The 20298-nt window shown below is 44.8% G+C and overlaps 1 protein-coding gene across 1 annotated transcript in view; it reads left to right on the forward strand.

Moving 5' to 3' along the window:
• The window catches only part of CTNNA1 (catenin alpha 1), a 420641-nt gene that overhangs the window by 160942 nt on the left and 239401 nt on the right, over positions 1 to 20298 (forward strand). The window contains exons 7-10 of the mRNA XM_078653347.1: positions 2165 to 2368; positions 4743 to 4823; positions 5200 to 5352; positions 5969 to 6061. Of these exons, the coding sequence (XP_078509473.1) occupies positions 2165 to 2368; positions 4743 to 4823; positions 5200 to 5352; positions 5969 to 6061 (531 nt within the window). The remainder of the gene's footprint in view (positions 1 to 2164; positions 2369 to 4742; positions 4824 to 5199; positions 5353 to 5968; positions 6062 to 20298) is intronic.

The following is a 20298-nucleotide window of genomic DNA, read 5'->3' on the forward strand; positions in this document are numbered from 1 at the left end:
GTCACTACACCCGTCGCTTCTGGCCCAAGTTGAAGCGGGCCAACTGTGCCATCAAGGTTCCCCTGCCCTCCAGAGCTAGAGTCCATCATGGTTTCACCCCTCCTGAATTCCCCAACATCGCCTGCAGCCTCTGCATGCAGGCCCCCCTCAACCACTACTGCTCTGGTAATGAACAACCCGACACCTAAAGACACCTCTGCACCCACCACCCCTTGGCGTGGAGAAAGGGACCAAAGGGGTTCTCTATCACCAAGCATCGCAAGGCTTGAGCCCACTTGCTGGTTCAGACCGACTGGCCTCCTGGCAAGAGCATACAGCCTCTTTCCGCTGTGACCGATCTCCATTGAAATACATTGGGCTTCCAACGCTGTTCTGCAGCCAGCACCGACCGCCCTCATGCCTCTGGTGGTGGTCTGTTGGTGCTACCTAGCCCACCTCTCACCTTAACTCCTGGAAATTGGTATTGGAAGGCGTTGTACCTTATGTGTTTTCAGACTTTGTCTTCCTTGCATAGAATAACATTGCAGAACTCAGAAATTACACTGTTCACTTTGTGAAAAGAATTTATATGTGAAAAGAATATATTTATAAAAACGTACTTACCTGAACGACATTTCTCTAATGGCCTAACATATATAAAGATACTTAACATTTTTATAAATTGGTGTGGATCTCCTTCATGAAACGTGTTGTCATGCATTAACCTTTGTGTGCATTTGCAAATTTCTTACACTTCTCTGTATTAAGCCTAAGACTGCTCGACCAAACTACCCCCTAACGGAGCACTTTGGGATTGCATAGCCAGCCCTGTCCACCAGTAAGGGAACCCATGGAATCTACACAGTAGATCAGATTAATGATATATCACATAAAGAGCCAGCTTTCTACTATACTGCTATGTAATTTCATCTGAATTTAGCCATATAGAAACCTAGGGGTTTTATTTGTTGGTTGGTTGGTAAAGGAACTGTCAAAATAAGATGTACAGAGAAATCCAGAAGGTGCCAAGAGCTCCTTGGGCCAAGATGCAGCCACAAAAATTGCGAGTAATGATTAATTGTGTTACAGCAACATGCTTGATTCCTAACCAGCTTCTCTTGGAGCTATATCCATCTTGACAAATTACATTATAACTCAGATCTTGCATTTTGCTCCTTTCTGTGAACTCTTTGCACTCTCCCATTTTGGTTTACGTTTTGCAGATTGCACACTAAGCTTCTTTGAAGATGAAAAAAGATGCACAGTGCCCTGCTACCTTTTTTTGTGATGCCCCCTATATAGATATAAGGATTAAAACGTCCGCTTGGTCAAGTAGACATCGAGAGTTGCAGATTGTGATGGTTTATAAGATGGTCTCATTTCTTTGGATATTTTAACTTCTTTTCAACCGTAACTACTACCTGTTATTTGCTGTACTCTACATACTTTGAACCAACGTATTGTTTATGCAACCATTTTTGTATTGATTGTGTGCATTTACCAAGAGTACAAAGCACAAAAATCTAGTTTTTGATTGCAGCAGTTTGAAAACAAATTGCATTATATAGTCAGATCACATCTATTTAATTGGTTTGTTTATAGAATTAACTGTGCTTCAAACAATTTGTCACAAATTTCCTTCGAATGAAAATAACTTCAAATGGACTTCAAAATAATTTTTTGTAGGTAATGCACAGTACATGGTCTTCATGAATTCTATAATAAATGACCCTGGCTGAGATTTTTTTTTGTGTTGCTTATATAACTTATTGACCCATATCTTGGGCTATGGGATAGTCCTGTTTTATATCCCGTCCTGGAGGATGCAGGCATACCTTGTGGTGCTGTTAAGCTGCCTGACAACCTCACCTTAAAGGTCTACATGAGAAAACTAAGTTTAATGGTGCGCTACGAAAGTACCACCAGCAGAATTCTGAAAAGCAAGGGTCTATTAAGTGGATGACACAATGATAAAAGGAAGCCACCCACCATGTACAAAATTAGCATACTTCTTTGTGGAAGCAAAAAACAGACATAACAATTGAAGATTTCATGGATACTCTGATGGGAGGAATGAGTGAAGAGTTGATAAAAAAAAAAAGAATTTTTGGAAGTAACCGTAACAGTATTTTGATTAGACTATGTTGAAATTAGATACAAATGATATTTATCTTTTCTTTATCAGAAGCAAATTATTGTGGATCATGTCACCTTCAAAGAGGATCGTTTCAGGCCATCCCTCGAAGAGCGTTTAGAAAGCATCATTAGTGGAGCAGCCCTAATGGCTGATTCATCATGTACACGTGATGATCGTCGTGAGCGTATAGTTGCTGAATGTAATTCAGTTCGACAGGCCTTACAGGATCTCTTATCAGAGTACATGGGCAATGTAAGTATTACAAATGTTCTTTTGCTTTGTTTTTTGTTACTTGAAAGCTTTTTGCAACTTCTTTCATCTCCAACCATGCCATCTCTTTAGGACATTGGAGTCTTTCCTACTCCTGCCTACCATGGACATCACATAACCCTCTTCACTGCCATGCACCTTTTACCTTTGGACTTGCTGAACTCCCCTCTGAGGTCAGGGAGTCTGCCAATTTGTCCTTCATAGAGGTGCCTGACAATACCAATTTGCCTTGAACCACACATGCCTCTTTAAAAGAGGCTATACAGCTGTTATTATGCCTTCGAAGCAATGGAGGTCTCTTAATCCATGACTGCCGCCTTTAGTCTACATGTTTCTCTGTGTTGTCATAATAACTTGTTTCCAGTGTCTCTTATCTCCACTTGCCCAGTTCCTCATCCATTTCCTGCAGTCTCCTACCGCATCCGCCCTCTATTTATGTCTTTCCTTCCCTCCTCTCTCAATGTATTGAGACTGAACTATTTTGTCTGGCGCCCGATGGAGCTACTTAGTTTAGCTATAGGGGAGATGGGCCGTGGATTTCCTCCTTGGTCGTCACCTACCCAGTCGGTCTTTAGACAGACTTCTTTTCGTCCCTCCTCATTGTCTCGTCCCTCGCTCCTATCCCCTCTCCCCCAAATTCTCTCCCCTTGCCTGCTACTCTGCCTATCCCCTGTCCTTTGTGCCCTTTGACTAAGCACTCTTTCTCCCCTTGTTGGGGAGAGATCCAATATTTATACTCTGGAGTCTCAGCGAACCTGCTGAGTGAGTCCACTGCGCCAAGGGAGCCTCTAGCAACAGAGATAGGGAAGTGATACCACGTCCCCTGGGATCACAGCTTACTGGACTTTGGACGTTTGCCTTGACTCGTCTACCGGTTTGTGTAACAGTCACCCTTCCCCTCCTCTTCCCATGCTGTGTCTCTCACCCTACCCTCTTCTTTCCCGCCTTCATTATCTGTTTCCCTGCTCCAAACCCCCCTCCCCTGAATCTCTCACCGTGCCTGCTTTTCCCCTTACATATTTGTGCTTATTGTTTATCTCGACCTTACCAGTAACTATGTGGCCATGCTCGAAGAACTATGTAACCTTTATGATGTAACCTGTAACTATGATCTGATGCACATGTAAAGTGCTCTGATACCTCCGGGTCTAGCCAGCGCTATATAAAACTCTTGAAAATGAAAATAAAATAAAAAAATAAAATGAAATTTCCAACAATATTGGTGCACATTTCCTGGTAGTGTTGGCTCCATCAGTGATATTGTCACTGCTGCTTACCGAGAATGTCCTGTGCTGGACAGTAATTGCTTCAGAGCAAATCAGTGAAATCTCATAAAATGCCTTTGCCAATTGTAAAGCCAAAATTCAAATAGGACTCAGGAATTCGTACGGCAGGCATGCATGGTTCTAGGTGCTGACTTATGTTTAAGAAGGCATGCTAAACTATGGTTAAAAAATAGTATTGATAGACAAACTGCACTGAAAGTCAAACTTTGTGTCAAATACCTCAAATATTAGGGGGGTAGTTGGATTACCAGGTGAATTTCAGGTGGGCAATACAAAATAGTCATGAAGGCAGCTGTGTTAGTCACTGTAGATGTTCTGGTAGTTCACTATTGATATTCATAAATGTAGGATACTTGTGGTTAATGTGGGCATTATCTTGGCTATCTAATTTAGAGTGCTCCATTATTCTGTCTCTGGAACACTAGTGAAAAATAAAATGAAAAGCACAGGTTTAGCCAGCTAGCCCCTTAACTCTCCATAGCCCCCAAAGAAGTCTTTACATTTACCTATAGGATCATTGCCCCCCTTGCTTACTGTTATGGAAGGTCTAACGTTAAATTCTCCTGGTTTGCCTGTTACATATTGTGATTTCAGAAGTTGCTAAAATTACCTGTGGCAAGGCTGAAGCCATCATTGATTTTCTGGACATTTGAGCATGTACTCAAGCTTTGGGCCCTGTGATACTATAAAAACCTGGCCGTTCTCCAAACCGGTTAAAGGTAGACTTTTAATTGAGGATGATCAGTAAACCCTTTATCTTTACTGAAGTGGGGAACAATTATGTTGCTGATATACTTCCGCATCCACCTTGGGGCTTGAGCTTCCTTTACACTTCTGAATAAGGCTGCACATCCTTTTATAGTTTTATATGCATTGTTACCATTATGTGCAGTTTGAGCCATGTTCTTCCGTGTAGGTTTTCACTCTGCTGATTAAAAACACTTATTTCCCTACTCCCAATTACAGGCTTATTGACACATGCGCACATGCTGTCCATCAATATTCTTTTGCCCCATCCTTCCAAAACCATAGTTGCGTTAACTAATCTAAAAATGTATATTTCTTGACAGGCTGGAAGAAAAGAAAGAAGTGATGCCCTCAATTCTGCCATTGACAAAATGACAAAAAAGACTAGAGATTTGCGTCGACAAGTAAGTAAAAAAGAATCTGGTCAATGGAGATTATTAATGTTTGCTAAACACGGATCAATTTTTTGAGTACATGATTAAAACTTGAAAATGTGATCGGAGGCCTTTGTTGGATAAGTTTGCAATGGATTACAAACTCATTTTCCAGCTAAATCTTCCTAGAGTCCAGCTTAGGATTCCACTGTACCCTAGTAAACCGTTCATAAAAATCTGGATGTTTTGCAGTATTTTTCTCTAATGCTTATCTGAAAGAAACATTATAATTGGAGAAAAGGTTTTAAGTAATAGTAGATGTTGTGTAAGTAATGGAAAAAGGAAAAAAATATTGGTACATTTAGCAAAGAAATAAGAATAAAATGTATTTTTTTGTTTTTATTAGCTGCGTAAAGCTGTTATGGACCATGTTTCGGATTCATTCTTGGAAACAAACGTTCCTCTTTTAGTATTAATTGAAGCTGCCAAAAATGGCAATGAGAAGGAAGTTAAGGAATATGCTCAGGTCTTCCGTGAACATGCCAATAAGCTAATTGAGGTAAGAAGAGCAATAAATGTTTATTTTGTTAATCAATTCAGTACTATAATTTCGGACCATGTTACAAAGTGTGCTGATATGGTACAGCACAATTAATTTCTTTTAGAATAAAAGTGCATCTGATACCTACATTTATACCTTTTACTTATCCATAATATTGAAAGTCTGGGATGTACATGGCAGTTGCAGAGTTCAGGACATAAGTTAACTTGGAAGATGTGAACTGTGTGTGTTTTTAATTTGAATATTATAAGTCTTGTTTTTTGTATTGTTTTTTAAAAATAAACGTACATATATTTTTTTTAAAACCTGTTTGGCAGAGAGATTGTGAAAAACGTTTTAGCGCAGTAATGAAAGCCAGCTATTCGCTCGCACACCTGCTCCACCTGTGTATTATTAGTTTCTTTACCTCTTATTGTTAAAGATTTCATATTAAAATGTACATTTATCTGCCCATCGTTTCCCACATCAATTCTGCCACCACTTCTACTTCCCTCCCCTTTTATATTCCTTCCATCATAGTAGCTCCCTCTATCATAAAACCAATACATCTCATTGACTGAAAACACAGTGCTTGAAGGACCATAACTGTTCTTTTTTTTATTTCCCACAAAAGGTTGCAAATTTGGCTTGTTCCATCTCGAACAATGAAGAAGGTGTGAAACTTGTTCGCATGTCAGCCAGTCAACTTGAAGCACTGTGTCCTCAGGTATGAAGCATACTACAGCTAGTCCAAATGTACTGTGTAGAAGAATTTAAGTTCATATAGAAAAACTGTTCATCTTCCTTATAAAGTTGGTGTTAATTTAGAGATAGACGCCTATCAAAGTTATTTACAGCAAAAGTGACAATCCTATGAGCAGATCTATTTCTGTACAAATGTAACTTTTGTAACATCAGAGAACTACATTTTCTCATACCAATTTGTCCCGGGGTACACTCTGAAGAGTGTTGTTGCAGCTGTGTTTTGCACAATTTATATGCTACTCCAGACCCTTGAGTGCGTGACTTATCGCTAACAGCGATTCATTTTCGATTAGGTTATTTGTAAATTGAGATAAAGAGCCCAGTTTATAGAATAGATATTTTATCGATCTTGTAAGTTAACCCAATAAGTTTCTTCACGTAGGCCAGGCATTCTCCCCTACTCACTTCTCCTCTTCTCCCTTCCCTTATCAAAGGGTTGCTTCATTCACAGAGATGTCAACAAATAGCCCGAAACCGTTGTTGTTTGTGCATTGCCATGCTTAATAGTTGAACGTTTTTCTGGCGTAAGTCAACCACTTCCCTCGTTTCTTTTGGCAATCCGGTATTCTGTAATTTGGGCTGCCTTTCCTTGTGAGACGTCCATCCTCTCAAGACTTCAAGGCTGTAAAGATGCTACAGTACAAAAGTGTTTTTTCAACAGTGATTTATTTTGAGTTTTGACCTAGGGACAGCTTTTGTTGTTTGATAGCCTTATGGAATAAAAAAGAAATCCTAAAACGTCTCACCAGTAAAAATATGGACAGCCATTTCAACTCAATTATTGGGAAAGCCAATAAAACTAGGACTTGGAGCATGCAATGGCCATTACTCATCCTATTTAGCTGATGCATGTACTTTCAAGAGGCTAAATCAATCAAGCAGACTATGTTGCATTATGCTAGATCTACAACTCTGACCACATATGAGATACATGATGGTCTTTTAGAGGAAGAATTGTGACCATGATGCCCTCCATCTCGTGATGAGAGGGTATTTGCTATCCTATTCCATCGAATCAATCGCTGCATATTATTGTGAGAGGAGTCTTTCAGACAACCGTAGGGCAATAAAATGGTACTGGGTCAAAGGTTAACTACACCTTATGTCACCAATCTATAACAAATTTGCAGATGCACTATAACAAACAGGAATGGCAGGGGCGTGGTGCAAGGCATGAAGGTTGCAGATATGTTGAAGGCCGATGAAGCTGGGTCCAAATGGGGGAAGAATGATCTGTCGGCAGCAGCTGGAGTGGGCGGCTATAAAACATTCTGGCTCATAATAGCCCATAGAAACTGCTACTTTACGACTAAGGTTGATGTCCATAGTCAGCCGCTAGTCTGGGTAGAGCACTGTGAAGGCTTATATTTGGAAGCAGACAAGGTGCATAATGGGATAGCGGGCACGGACCCACATGTGATCAGAGACACCAAGTACATCAATGATTACACTAGAAGAGTGCTACAGTGCCATAAATCGGATCGTTTTTGGGAAGGCTCCTGGGTCTGATCAAATACTGGAAGAACTGTACGACTGATCCCCATGCTTGGGACTCAATATCTTAACAAGTTCATCAGTTGTATTCTGGAGGGAGCGAGTTACCAAAATCTTGGTACAATGCTGAGATTGTACCAACCCATAAGAAGGGTAGTCCCTAGGATCCTCAGTACTACAAACCCATTAGTTTAATTGATGGCCTGCAGAAGCCTTTCTTCTGTTTAAATACTGGGGAAACTTAGTGTTCTAATGAAAACAAAATACTGTCCAATTTGCAAACAGGGTTCCATCTGCACAATTGTATCAGATTTTGTGATTGTGTGCAATATATTGTAAAACTGTGCCTCTGGTAAAGGGCTACCTTCATGTGGCATTTGGTCGTCTTGGGTCAGCTTTGACCTAATACTCTGCTATAAGCTTTAGATTGTCCTGGGCATTGCAAGTATCCCTGATAACATTTTATCTAGATCAGTAAGGTTACATGATGAGATGGGGCAGTTAGAGTGAAGTGACCAGACGCACCAGAATAGAGAAAGGAGCTCCGAAGGAAGGTGTCCTGGCCCCAACTCTCCTTATATATAGATGATGTAGCGAAAAACCCATCTATCCCTGGAAATGATGCACCAAAAATAGGAGCTTTAAAAGTACCAACACTGTTATTCGCGGATGATGGACTAATTATTTAAAAAAAAAAATTCTGCCTGGGTTGCAGGTCCTGATGGAGCAGTTTTTGAGGTTTTGTGCGTTTTGGGAGTTGTAGTGTGTAGGAAAGTGCCCCTTTTTGCATGTTGATGCTCTTTGACTAAGTGTTCTCTGGGTGCCTGCCAACCAGGTACCCGGGGCCTTTGTTCATTCCCTAAAACTGTACTGTTGCAACCCTAATTGCCCACTCTCTGGCCATATGCAAGTCCCTTATAAAAGGTACCAGGGGTACCAAGGGCACTGTGACCATTGAAAGCCTATCATAACTGCAGCACATGTTGTGCCACCCTTGAGGCCCTGTACCTTTACACACACACACACACTGCCCTTGTAGGTTGCGTGTTGTGCAGTGCTGAACAAAGTGAAGAGTCGACATGGAACACATCCCTGTGTACAAATGAATGTGTAAAGAGCCTGTCACATATAACCAGGTGTACCACTCGAGCCCTTACGGTGCAGTATGTTGAAAACAGCATTTTTTTAACAAAAATTCAAATGTTCCAACTAATTTTAACAATTTCTACTTTCCTTGGACACTAACGTTCGATACCCTACTCCAGTAGTCTGAGTAAGTGACGATTTGGCAGCAGGCAGTATCTCCCAATTTCTAGATATAAGATTACCGTGACTTGATTGGCGGTGTTAAATAGAGAACAGAAGATGTACAAGAGATAACGGCTGACAAATTTTGAAACCCGCAACTATCTCTACACTACTGGCGGCTTCACATCCTTTCAAGACAAATCAAACAATAATCCCCATATTGGCGGTCAAGGTTTACTGAGGACCAGAGTTCCCTAGATGAAGGGATTCGCGAAATGCATTGGGAACACAGCATAAAATATAATTTGTTGAATGTGATGTAAGAAGTGTGAATTGATAGATAAATGTCATATCAACGAAAAGTTGATTGGAAAATTGAGCATTGTTAATTCCATCATTCCTTTTCTTTTGTTTAATATTTGGTTGATCAGCCATACGGAACATATTGATGCGCTATGCATGAATAGGCAAAGTCATCATCAAAATATCTTTATTCGATTCAAAGAATCATGAAAGAAGACAAAACACAAAATATACAAACATTTCCAGTAGTTAACAATTATTCAGTTTGTAAGTTTGCCAATTTATACAATATTACATTTGTGCAAATATGCAATACCTGTCTAAAGTGCAATCAAATCAGTGCAAAAGAGAGCACATTCATAAGAACCGTGACTGTTGATGATCACAAAAGTAGATGACTAGTTCATAAGAAAAAAAAACATTTGTGCAAATACGCATGGTCCAAACTTCGAATACAATAATCATAAGAGCGGGGAAAAATGCAATTCATATGAGATACAATGCCTAAACTGGTTCTCCGAAAAATAGCTAGGAATAGGTTTTCGATATAATATAAATACTAAATACAATAAAATATCAGTTGGAGAGGAATACGTTCTCGCTATTCTCAGAACTAATATTAAAATGAAAATCCTTGTTTTAAATTTCAAACCCTTTTTCATTCTGATAAAGTTAGCAGCTAATAGGAATCTCGAAACTCCAAATACAACAAGCTGGGTAATGTCAGTCTTTAAAATGCGCAGCATTTGCATGTATCTTCTCACACCCATCTTCCTTCCTAGCGGTACAATCCATTTCTGTCTAGCTTTCGTATAAATAGGACAAAATAAGAGAACATGGGCTATGGCTTCCTTTGTATGCAGCTGGCACAATATACACTTGTTGTCCTCCTGCCTGTTCTGGGGCATTCCCCACTTGGCTGTAAAGGACCTGACTAAAAGTGTCCCATACCTGAATTTTAGATACAATGTTTTTGCAAGTTGAGGTTCTATTTGGTCAAGGAAAACCTCAAAACTAGGGACAGATTTAACCATCAAGTAATCATTCGTAAGTGGGCCAGCGCTCCTATTCTATACTACTTTTAGTACAGCCATACTCCAATAAATCCTCTTGAGTTCGCTTTTGGAATTGGAGGTCAGGTTTTCTGGATAGAGCCAGAACTCGCTGAGCCCCAGGTCTGTTAGCCACCTACGAATGTTTGTCAACCAGGTGAAGGATACATGTGTGTCTAATAAAATTAGTTCTTTTAGTGCCTGTCTATAAATACAAAGTTCATCAGTAGCTCATAACTTGATCCAGTATAATAGTGTCATCAAAACTGCTCTGTCCTCAATGCGTTTTATCCCAAGGTCAAATACATACGGGATCATCGGGGTGTTTTGAAATTACTGGATCAGTGCTCTTAAGACCCTATTTTCCCCCAGGGGAATTGAGGTCAGTTGCTCCCCTCCCCACAATTCAGAGCCATAAAGGGCCGCAGTTTGAGCCTTTGCTTTGTATACCTCCAGTGCTTGTGTGATCGATTTAGTGTAAGTGGCATGGAGTTTTTTTAGGATGGGCGCTGAGTTTTGTGTTTAATATCGTACCTGATCTCCTAATGTGGGGGCTCCACGAAAGCTTGGAATCCAGGGTCACTCCTAGATAAACAAAGTTATCAACCCTCTCTATTGCTGCATTGTTTAGAGTAATAATGTTTTTAAAACTTTTGTGGGGCCTAATACACATATATTTGGTTTTAGAGGGATTTATTTCCAGGCCCTTCTCTATACAGTACTCCTCTAACTTGTTAAGGAGGTTCTGGAGCCCCCTGGGGGTTTGGGAGAGCAGAATAGTGTCGTCTGCAAAGGTAAGGGCACACACGTGGGAACCACCTAACTTGGGCGAGTCATGGTTTGAGTTCAGTAAGGAGTCTACCATATTGTGAGAAGTTGGCCTGATGTGCAGTGCTCACTATTCTAGTGATCACTATGTATCAGTCCAAACAACCCTTATTGATGATTGGTTGTAAGTCAACCTTATAGACCAGCTATCCTAGTAGCATGGATACGAGCAGTCGAAGGCTAAGACTCTAGAGGGCGTGTTAAGCCAGCTGTTTTACCATCACATTACCCCTTGAACACCCAGTGAAAGGACACCACACAAGTGTTATGAAAATAAACAGTGTATTTATTAGAATCACAACAACCCTGTACTCTTTATGAGGACAGGGTGCTAGGCACACAACAAAACTCTTACGAAAATACTTAAGTTAGCACGTTATACACAAATGCCCGAGGGGCACGAAAAACCATATACTTAAAAAGTGGAATGCGAATTACTAGCAGGTAAGTAACAGTTCTAATAGGCTTTGGAATCGCTAGGACTGGACTAGGGAATCGTTAGATTACTACTAGGAGACCCAGGGGACTCGGGTGCAGAGTGTGCACTCTCACGCGGGATGCGGGACAAAGTCTATGGAGGCTAGTAAAGGCAAAGTTAGTGTTCACGGGCGAACCCGACCTGGTAGGAAGAAAACGACAGTGGATCCTGACCCTAGGATAGTGAGGCTATGCTGGGACACCGAAGTGCCGAAGTTACCTAGCCCAGGGGCTGCAGCTGCATAGGTCTGAAAAGACGTCGGGGATCTCGTTGCCGGACCAGGAGCCTGGAAGGAAGAAGTTGCTGGCAGGCGACCAGTGAAGAAAAGTTCGATGGATCCAAGCCTGGATCAAGGAAGAAGAAAACCTGAAAGCAGAGGGGACCAAGTTCTTGAATCACTAGCCAGTGATTAAGTGGGCACCAGGATGGCACCGGGCGAAGTCACCGCAGTCAGGTGAGTGGGCGCTGCTGGGCTCTGCAGTCTCTCGGACCAGGAGGCGTTGTCGGCGACCAGGATGGAGGTGCGAGCTGTCCCACGAAGGTTCTTGCTGTCGACGTAGCTGGACCCAGGATTGGGCAACAAGTCTTGGCAAATGCAAGGCCCACGCGGTGGACCTAAGATGGCGTCTTGAGTGGACCAGGAGGGTCCAGGGTACTTCTCCGATGGAGGGAAGCAAGGGCCAGTCTGGAGCAACCAGACCAGCAGCAGAAATGTCGTCGGGCGTCGTCAGGAAGGCCACAAGCCAGCGGGCTAGTAGCCAAACAACGCGGTGAGCAGCAAAAAGCAGAAGGGCCCCACGCAGATCGTGGAGATGCTGGGGGGCTGCTCTTCGGTGCTGGAGCTGCTCAGGGTGGGGGCTTCTCGGACCCCAAAGCACTCACCAGGAATTCACTCGGCGGGCTTGCTGGAAAGAAGTTGTGCAGTCTTGAAGATGGCCGGTCCCTCGAGGTCTCGTCACACCCACGAATCTCAGCGTGACTGATGATGCAGGTAGAGGTCAGAGGTGCCAGGGAAGCCGGTTCTCGTCGAGCTGGGCAGTCGGATTCCGGAGGAAGGACTTGCAGCAGACCGCAGTGTTCTTAGATGGTGCCTGCGGGTGCAGGGTGACTACTCCTTAGTCACAAGGGAGAAATCTTAGGAAGAAGTCTTGAGTTCCTTTCGCAGAAAGTAGTTTCAGGATTCAAAGATGATCTGATTTGGAAGGGGGCCAGTCTCTACCTTTATCCTGTAAAAGGGGGCTGGCACGCGACTAAGTCCTGCCCTATGGGTGGGACTAGGAGGGGGGTGGTTACACCCACTTCCTTGGCGGGCTTTTCCCCAGCACAGGGTCTGGAGTGACCCTGGAACTGGTTCCAGCCAGCCTATGCACAGTGAGCACCGGGGTGCCACGTGCAGTCACCTTCCTCTAAAGCCCTGCCTACCTACAATACACAAAACCCTGTCTGGGACGGTGCTGGCACCGCCCCTGGCAGGAAACCCTTTGTCCTTATCTCCTGCTCTGGGAGGACTCCCAGCAGCAGGAGGGCAGACTTGTGTCTCGGTGGCAGCATCCATTTTGTGGAGCTGAGGCTCTGTTTGACTTTAACCGGGGTTAGGGGTTACATACATGTCGTGTCCCTCTAGAAGGGTGGAATGCTAACCCCGTCGCCAGAATTGGCGAGGGGTTAGTATTCCAATTCGTATGACACCTTACTCGACATGTTTTGATAAAGCGATACCAGAGTTGGCATATAACCGCGAGGATTATAATGCACTTAAGAGTATATGGTATGCGATATCATGGAAACGGCTAAGGGATGGATCCCGAAAGCCGCAGACAGGCTCAGCTCATGCCAGAGCACCATCTCACACGATTCCAAGCACTCTGCCTTCAGGATTGTTAAGGCCTGCTATAGGAGTGACTGATAGGAGATCTGTGTGTCCATTTTAGGGTTAGATATAGGTATACTATATCTAAAGCAAAGGGTGATTACACCACCTTGCCCCAGCTGTCAAGCAGCCAGTTGTGTCAGATTTGGATGGCCAGCCAGGGGTGGCATAATACATGCTGCAGCCCCTGGTAGGCCCTGGGTACACCTATGCCCTGGGTACCTAAGGTACACTGTACAGGGACTGATAAGGTGACTCAGTATCCAATTTAGATATGTACCTAAGGTACATGGAATCCATTTTACAGAGAGAGCAGTAGGCCTGGGGTCCTGAATAGCAGGGCCCCAGGTCAACTAAGTCAGAAAACCAGCAAAACACCAGGCAAAAAGTTGGGGGCAACCATAGTCAGGGATCTACCTTCCTACACATATTATTTATATAAAGGAGGAACAAGGTTGGCGCCAGGACACACCCCTGGCGCACACCTCTCCTCACCGGGATCTCCTCAGTCAGTTCACCACCTGATCCCCAGTGAACTTTTGCATAGTTGTTCTCATGAAGTCTTATAAGTTGTACGGATGTTTTTCGGAACGCCTTGTTTTAACAGATTTACCCACAGCTGATCTCTTGGAACTAGGTCAAATGCGGCCTTAAAATCGATGAAGGCCATATACAAACTACCTGATCTTATTTTGGTATATTTCCAGGCAATGGTTAGCAGCCTAAACACCTGATCTATAGTGCTGACTCTTTTTCTAAATCCAGCCTGGTAAGGAAGACAGTATGTCGTTCTCAGCTAACCAAACATTTGACCTTTCCAGGATCTGCTTAGAATATATTTTGTGGGTAATGTCTATCAGGCTGATCGGCCTGTATTTGGCAGGATTGTCTTTAGAACCCTTCTTGTGTATAGGGACAATCACTGCCCCTTCCATGAGATTGGGATGGGCTCACCGCTGCTTATTGAATTGCACAATAGGTTCATATACGGGGCCCATACATCTGGGTCGTGTCTGAAAAGATCCCCCGGGACATTGTCAGGCCCTGGTGCTTTCGATGCCTTAATTGATAGTATGGCATTCTTAGTTTCTGTGAGGGTGTAAACAAGTGGAACCATGTCATCAGGTTTCAACAACTTACTGATTATGACTGAATTCTGCTTTGATATAATTTCCTCAGGTGCATATAAGTCTGCAAAGTGTTTAAACCAGGTGGTAGGAGCCAGGTAGTAATCCTGCGCTAACTTACTAGACTTGGTACCTTGTGCAACGATCCGCCAGAATAGCGAGTGGTCTCTTGCCCTTGCTGCAATTAACAGGTCTTCACAGCAGGCGTCCTCCCAGCATTTACTTTCTGTCCTTAGGGTCCGACTATAATTGTTTCTCGCTTGCCTAATTAAAACTGGTTCTTTGAGGCGCAGTGTTTTTATTAAATCTTTTTTGGCTGTTCTGCTATATTGAACCAGGGATTAGCTAGTTTCGGCTTGATTTTGCGAGAGTTTCCCCATTGCTGCTCTAGTGAGAGAGTTTGATTTTCTCCACTAACATAGCGTGGATTTGAGTAATTAAGAAGGAATGTAGGAAGGTTGATCCCTGACTATGGTTGCCCCCAACTTTTTGCCTGGTGTTTTGCTGGTTTTCTGACTTAGTTGACCTGAGGCCCTGCTGTTCAGGACCTCAGGCCCACTGCTCTCTCTGTAAAATGGATTCCATGTACCTTAGGTACATATCTAAATTGGATACTGAGTCACCTTATCAGTCCCTGTACTGTGTACCTTAGGTACCCAGGGCCTAGGTGTACCCAGGGCCTACCAGGGGCTGCAGCATGTATTATGCCACCCCTGGATGGCCATCCAAATCTGACACAACTGGCTGCTTGACAGCTGGGGCAAGGTGGTGTAATCACCCTTTGCTTTAGATATAGTATACCTATATCTAACCCTAAAAATGGACACACAGATCTCCTATCAGTCACTCCTATGGCAGGCCTTAACAATCCTGAAGGCAGAGTGCTTGGAATCGTGTGAGATGGTGCTCTAGCATGAGCTGAGCCTGTCTGCGGCTTTCGGGACCCATCCCTTAGCCGTTTCCATGATATCGCATACCATATACTCTTAAGTGCATTATAATCCTCGCGGTTATGTGCCAACTCTGGTATCGCTTTATCAAAACATGTCGAGTAAGGTGTCATACGAAGTGGAATACTAACCCCTCGCCAATTCTGGCGACGGGGTTAGCATTCCACCCTTCTAGAGGGACACGACATGCCTGTAACCTATAACCCGGTTAAAAGTCAGACAGAGCCTTAGCATCCACAAAATGGATGCTGCCACCGAGACACAAGTCTGCCCTCCTGCTGCTGGGAGTCCTCCCAGAGCAGGAGATAAGGACAAAGGGTTTCCTGCCAGGGGCGGTGCCAGCACCGTCCCAGACAGGGTTTTGTGTATTGTAGGTAGGCAGGGCTTTAGAGGAAGGTGACTGCAAGTAGCACCCCGGTGCTCACTGTGCATAGGCCGGCTGGAACCAGTTCCAGGGTCACTCCAGACCCTGTGCTGGGGAAAAGCCCGCCAAGGAAGTGGGTGTAACCACCCCCCTCCTGGTCCCACCCATAGGGCAGGACCTAGTCGCGTGCCAGCCCCTTTTTACAGGATAAAGGTAGAGACTGGCCCCCTTCCAAATCAGATCATCTTTGAATCCTGAAACTACTTTCCACGAAAGGAACTCAAGACTTCTTCCTAAGATTTCTCCCTTGTGACTAAGGAGTAGTCACCCTGCATCCGCAGGCACCATCTACAGAACACTGCGGTCTGCTGCAAGTCCTTCCTCCGGAATCCGACTGCCCAGCTCGACGAGAACCGGCTTCCCTGGCACCTCTGACCTCTACCTACATCATCAGTCACGCTGAGATTCGTGGGTGTGACGAGACCTCGAGGGACCGGCCATCTTCAAGACTGCACGACTTCTGAACAACAAGCCCGCCGAGTGAATTCCTGGTGAGTGCTTTGGGGTCCGAGAAGCCCCCACCCTGAGCAGCTCCAGCACCGAAGAGCAGCCCCCCAGCATCTCCACGATCTGCGTGGGGCCCTTCTGCTTTTTACTGCTCACCGCGTTGTTTGGCTACTAGCCCGCTGGCTTGTGGCCTTCCTGACGACGCCCGACGACATTTCTGCTGCTGGTCTGGTTGCTCCAGACTGGCCCTTGCTTCCCTCCATCGGAGAAGTACCCTGGACCCTCCTGGTCCACTCAAGACGCCATTTTAGGTCCACCGCGTGGGCCTTGCATTTGCCAAGACTTGTTGCCCAATCCTGGGTCCAGCGACGTCGACAGCAAGAACCTTCGTGGGACAGCTCGCACCTCCATCCTGGTCGCCGACAACGCCTCCTGGTCCGAGAGACTGCAGAGCCCAGCAGCGCCCACTCACCTGACTGCGGTGACTTCGCCCGGTGCCATCCTGGTGCCCACTTAATCACTGGCTAGTGATTCAAGAACTTGGTCCCCTCTGCTTTCAGGTTTTCTTCTTCCTTGATCCAGGCTTGGATCCATCGAACTTTTCTTCACTGGTCGCCTGCCAGCAACTTCTTCCTTCCAGGCTCCTGGTCCGGCAACGAGATCCCCGACGTCTTTTCAGACCTATGCAGCTGCAGCCCCTGGGCTAGGTAACTTCGGCACTCCGGTGTCCCAGCATAGCCTCACTCCCCTAGGGTCAGGATCCACTGTCGTTTTCTTCCTACCAGGTCGGGTTCGCCCGTGAACACTAACTTTGTGAATTCTAGCTTCCATAGACTTTGTCCCGCATCCCGCGTGAGAGTGCACACTCTGCACCCGAGTCCCCTGGGCCTCCTAGTAGTAATCTAACGATTCCCTAGTCCAGTCCTAGCGATTCCAAAGCCTATTAGAACTGTTACTTACCTGCTAGTAATTCGCATCCCACTTTTAAAATATATGGTTTTTCGTGCCCCTCGGGCATTTGTGTATAACGTGCTAACTTAAGTATTTTCGTAAGAGTTTTGTTGTGTGCCTAGCACCCTGTCCTCATAAAGAGTACAGGGTTGTTGTGATTCTAATAAATACACTGTTTATTTTCATAACACTTGTGTGGTGTCCTTTCACTGGGTGTTCAAGGGGTAATGTGATGGTAAAACAGCTGGCTTAACACGCCCTCTAGAGTCTTAGCCTTAGACTGCTCGTATCCATGCTACTAGGATAGCTGGTCTATAAGGTTGACTTACAACCAATCATCAATAAGGGTTGTTTGGACTGATATATAGTGATCACTAGAATAGTGAGCACTGCACATCAGGCCAACTTCTCACATTGGTGGCAGCGGTGGGATTTGAGCTTGCTGTTGTTTTACCACACATGCCCTAAGAATATCTTGTGAAAGATCACATAAGTACTAAAGGTACATATAACTTAGCTTAGAATACTCTGAGTTCTACTGAACCAGCTGTTGTAGCTCCTAGGGCCTAGCACACCCTAAACTACAACTCTAGCAAGGGATCAGTAGGCAAACATATAGTGTAGGTAAGTGCACCACTTACACCTCACTAGAAAAGCATGTCGACTCAGGGGGACTCTGCCGAGACTCCCCTGGTCAGTGTTGACCCTCCACAGGTCACTTCAAGATATGCAGCTCTCAATTTTCAGGAGATGAGGCAACTCTGTGTCTCCAGGAAACTGAAACAGGGGTCTAACCCCACCCTACCCTTTCTGATAGGTCTCTTAGAGACATATGATGCCAGAAAGCTCTCTCAGTTACATGAGAGCATGCCAGCCTTAGAGGGAACCTCTGGGGATCCAGACCTCCCCAACACTGATTCAGCAGTTGAGGAGGGGGATCAGGAGGTACTCTCTGGGGATGAGGTAGACAAAGGTCTTGAGGTAGTCAGAAGGCTAACCAGGACCAACTTAGACTTACTTGGGCTAGGATCTGGGGGCCCCCCAGTACTAACCCGAAGTGGGCCTAACCTTGGAGTTAGGAGAGATAGATCTCTTTCTAGGGACTCCAATAGATCTCTGCACTCTAATGCCTCTTCTCAGGGGAGAAGGAATCCTCCACAGAGGAGATTTACTTCCCCTCAGAGAAGGGAGCATGAGGCTAGGATGAGACAAGCTGAACTGAGGATTGAAAGGGAAGAAATTGCCCTGGCCAAAGAGAAGCTTGCCCTGGCAAGAGAGCAGCAGATGAGTGGGCTAGCTCCCACTGGTGGCAGCAATCTCCCAAGAGATAGAGAGAAGGGTTTAGATACTAAACACCTGACTAAAATAGTGCCCCCCTTTAAGCAAGGGGATGACATCCAGAAATGGATGGCTGCTCTGGAGAGGGCCTGCACTGTGCAGAACATTCCCCAGAGTCAGTGGGCAGCTATACTGTGGCTCTCCTTTGATGGTAAAGGTAGAGATAAGCTCCTCACTACAAGAGTGGAGGATGCTAACAATTACCAGGTCCTGAAAAATGCACTGGTTGATGGGTTTGGTTTAACCACTGAGCAGTACAGGTTGCTGTTCAGAGACACCCAGAAAACTCAGTCTCAGGACTGGTCTGACTTTGTTGATTGTGCCACTAAGGCTTTGGAAGGCTGGCTACTGGGTAGTAAGGTTACTGATTTCAAGGGATTGTATAATCTAATTATGAGAGAGCAAGTCTTAAATAATTGTCAGAACCAGTTATTACACCAGCACCTGGTAGACTCTGATCTGACCTCTCCAGAAGAATTGGGTAAGAGGGCAGACAAATGGGTCAGAACCAGGATTAGGCCCAAGAACCAAGGTGGTGACCAGAAAAAGGAATCAACCAAGCCTCAAGAGAAGGGTGGGAATAAATCTACAGATCAAACCACATCAGGGCCCCAAAAATCCTCTGAGGGGGGTGGGTCCCAGAATCCTTCCAACAACCAGAAGAAACCTTATTGTTATCCCTGTAAACAGGTGGGTCATTTAAAAACTGACAGCAGTTGCCCAAAGAATAACAATAAGGAAAACATACCCCCAAGTAACATTCCCAAACCTCCTGTTACTACTAGTAGTAATCCCCCAGGTGGTGGGAGTGCCCCCAAGAATTTGGGTGCATTTACTTTGGGAGTTCCTGGAGACTCTGGCCTAACCAGGTCCCCAAACTTAGATACTCTTGTCTGTGAGACTGGCATGGGGTTTGCCAACTTCACAACTTGTCCCAACACTTTGGGCAAGTACAGACAGGAGCCCCTCATCAATGGTATAAAAGTTGAGGCCTATAGAGATACAGGGGCCAGCATCACTATGGTGACTGAGAGTCTAGTCCCCTCAAGGCAACTTTTACCTGGTGCCACATACCAGGTGACCAATATTGATGGAGTACAGAGAGATCATCCCATGGCAGTGGTCAATCTCAGCTGGGGAGGTGTCACTGGCCACAAGAGAGTGGCAGTGTCACCAAACTTGCCTGTAGATTGCCTACTGGGGAATGATTTAGAGCTTTCAGCCTGGGCTGAAGTAGAGCAAGAAACCCATTCTAGAATGGTAAACATCCATGGTAAGGTTAGTGGGGCAGTGGTAGCCACAGCCCCAGTCCAGGATATCCTCCCTGAACAGGTCAGGAGGGTTGTGCCAGTCACAACCCAATCTCAGACAACTTCCTTCCCAGAACAGGTTGTCAAGGCTGTAATGGTAACAGCCCACACCCAAACTGAGCCCCCTCCTGAAAAGGTTGGGAGAGTTGTGATGGCCACAGCTCAAACTCAGACAGATGACAGTGTTGTGAAGCCTGAAACTATGGATCACTCCACTCAGACAGAGAGTATTGAGGAGGAAGAGAAATCTCCCTCCCACCAGACTTTAGGAAAGGATCAGCCTCCTCAGGGAACTGATCTGACCCCTTGTGAAGAAACTGCCACAGAGGTAGTCAGGCCTAGCCTGGCAGAACCCCTGATGTCAGTGGACCCTTCCAAG

Source organism: Lissotriton helveticus, chromosome 7 (assembly GCF_964261635.1).
Source record: "Lissotriton helveticus chromosome 7, aLisHel1.1, whole genome shotgun sequence".
NCBI lineage: Eukaryota > Metazoa > Chordata > Amphibia > Caudata > Salamandridae > Lissotriton > Lissotriton helveticus.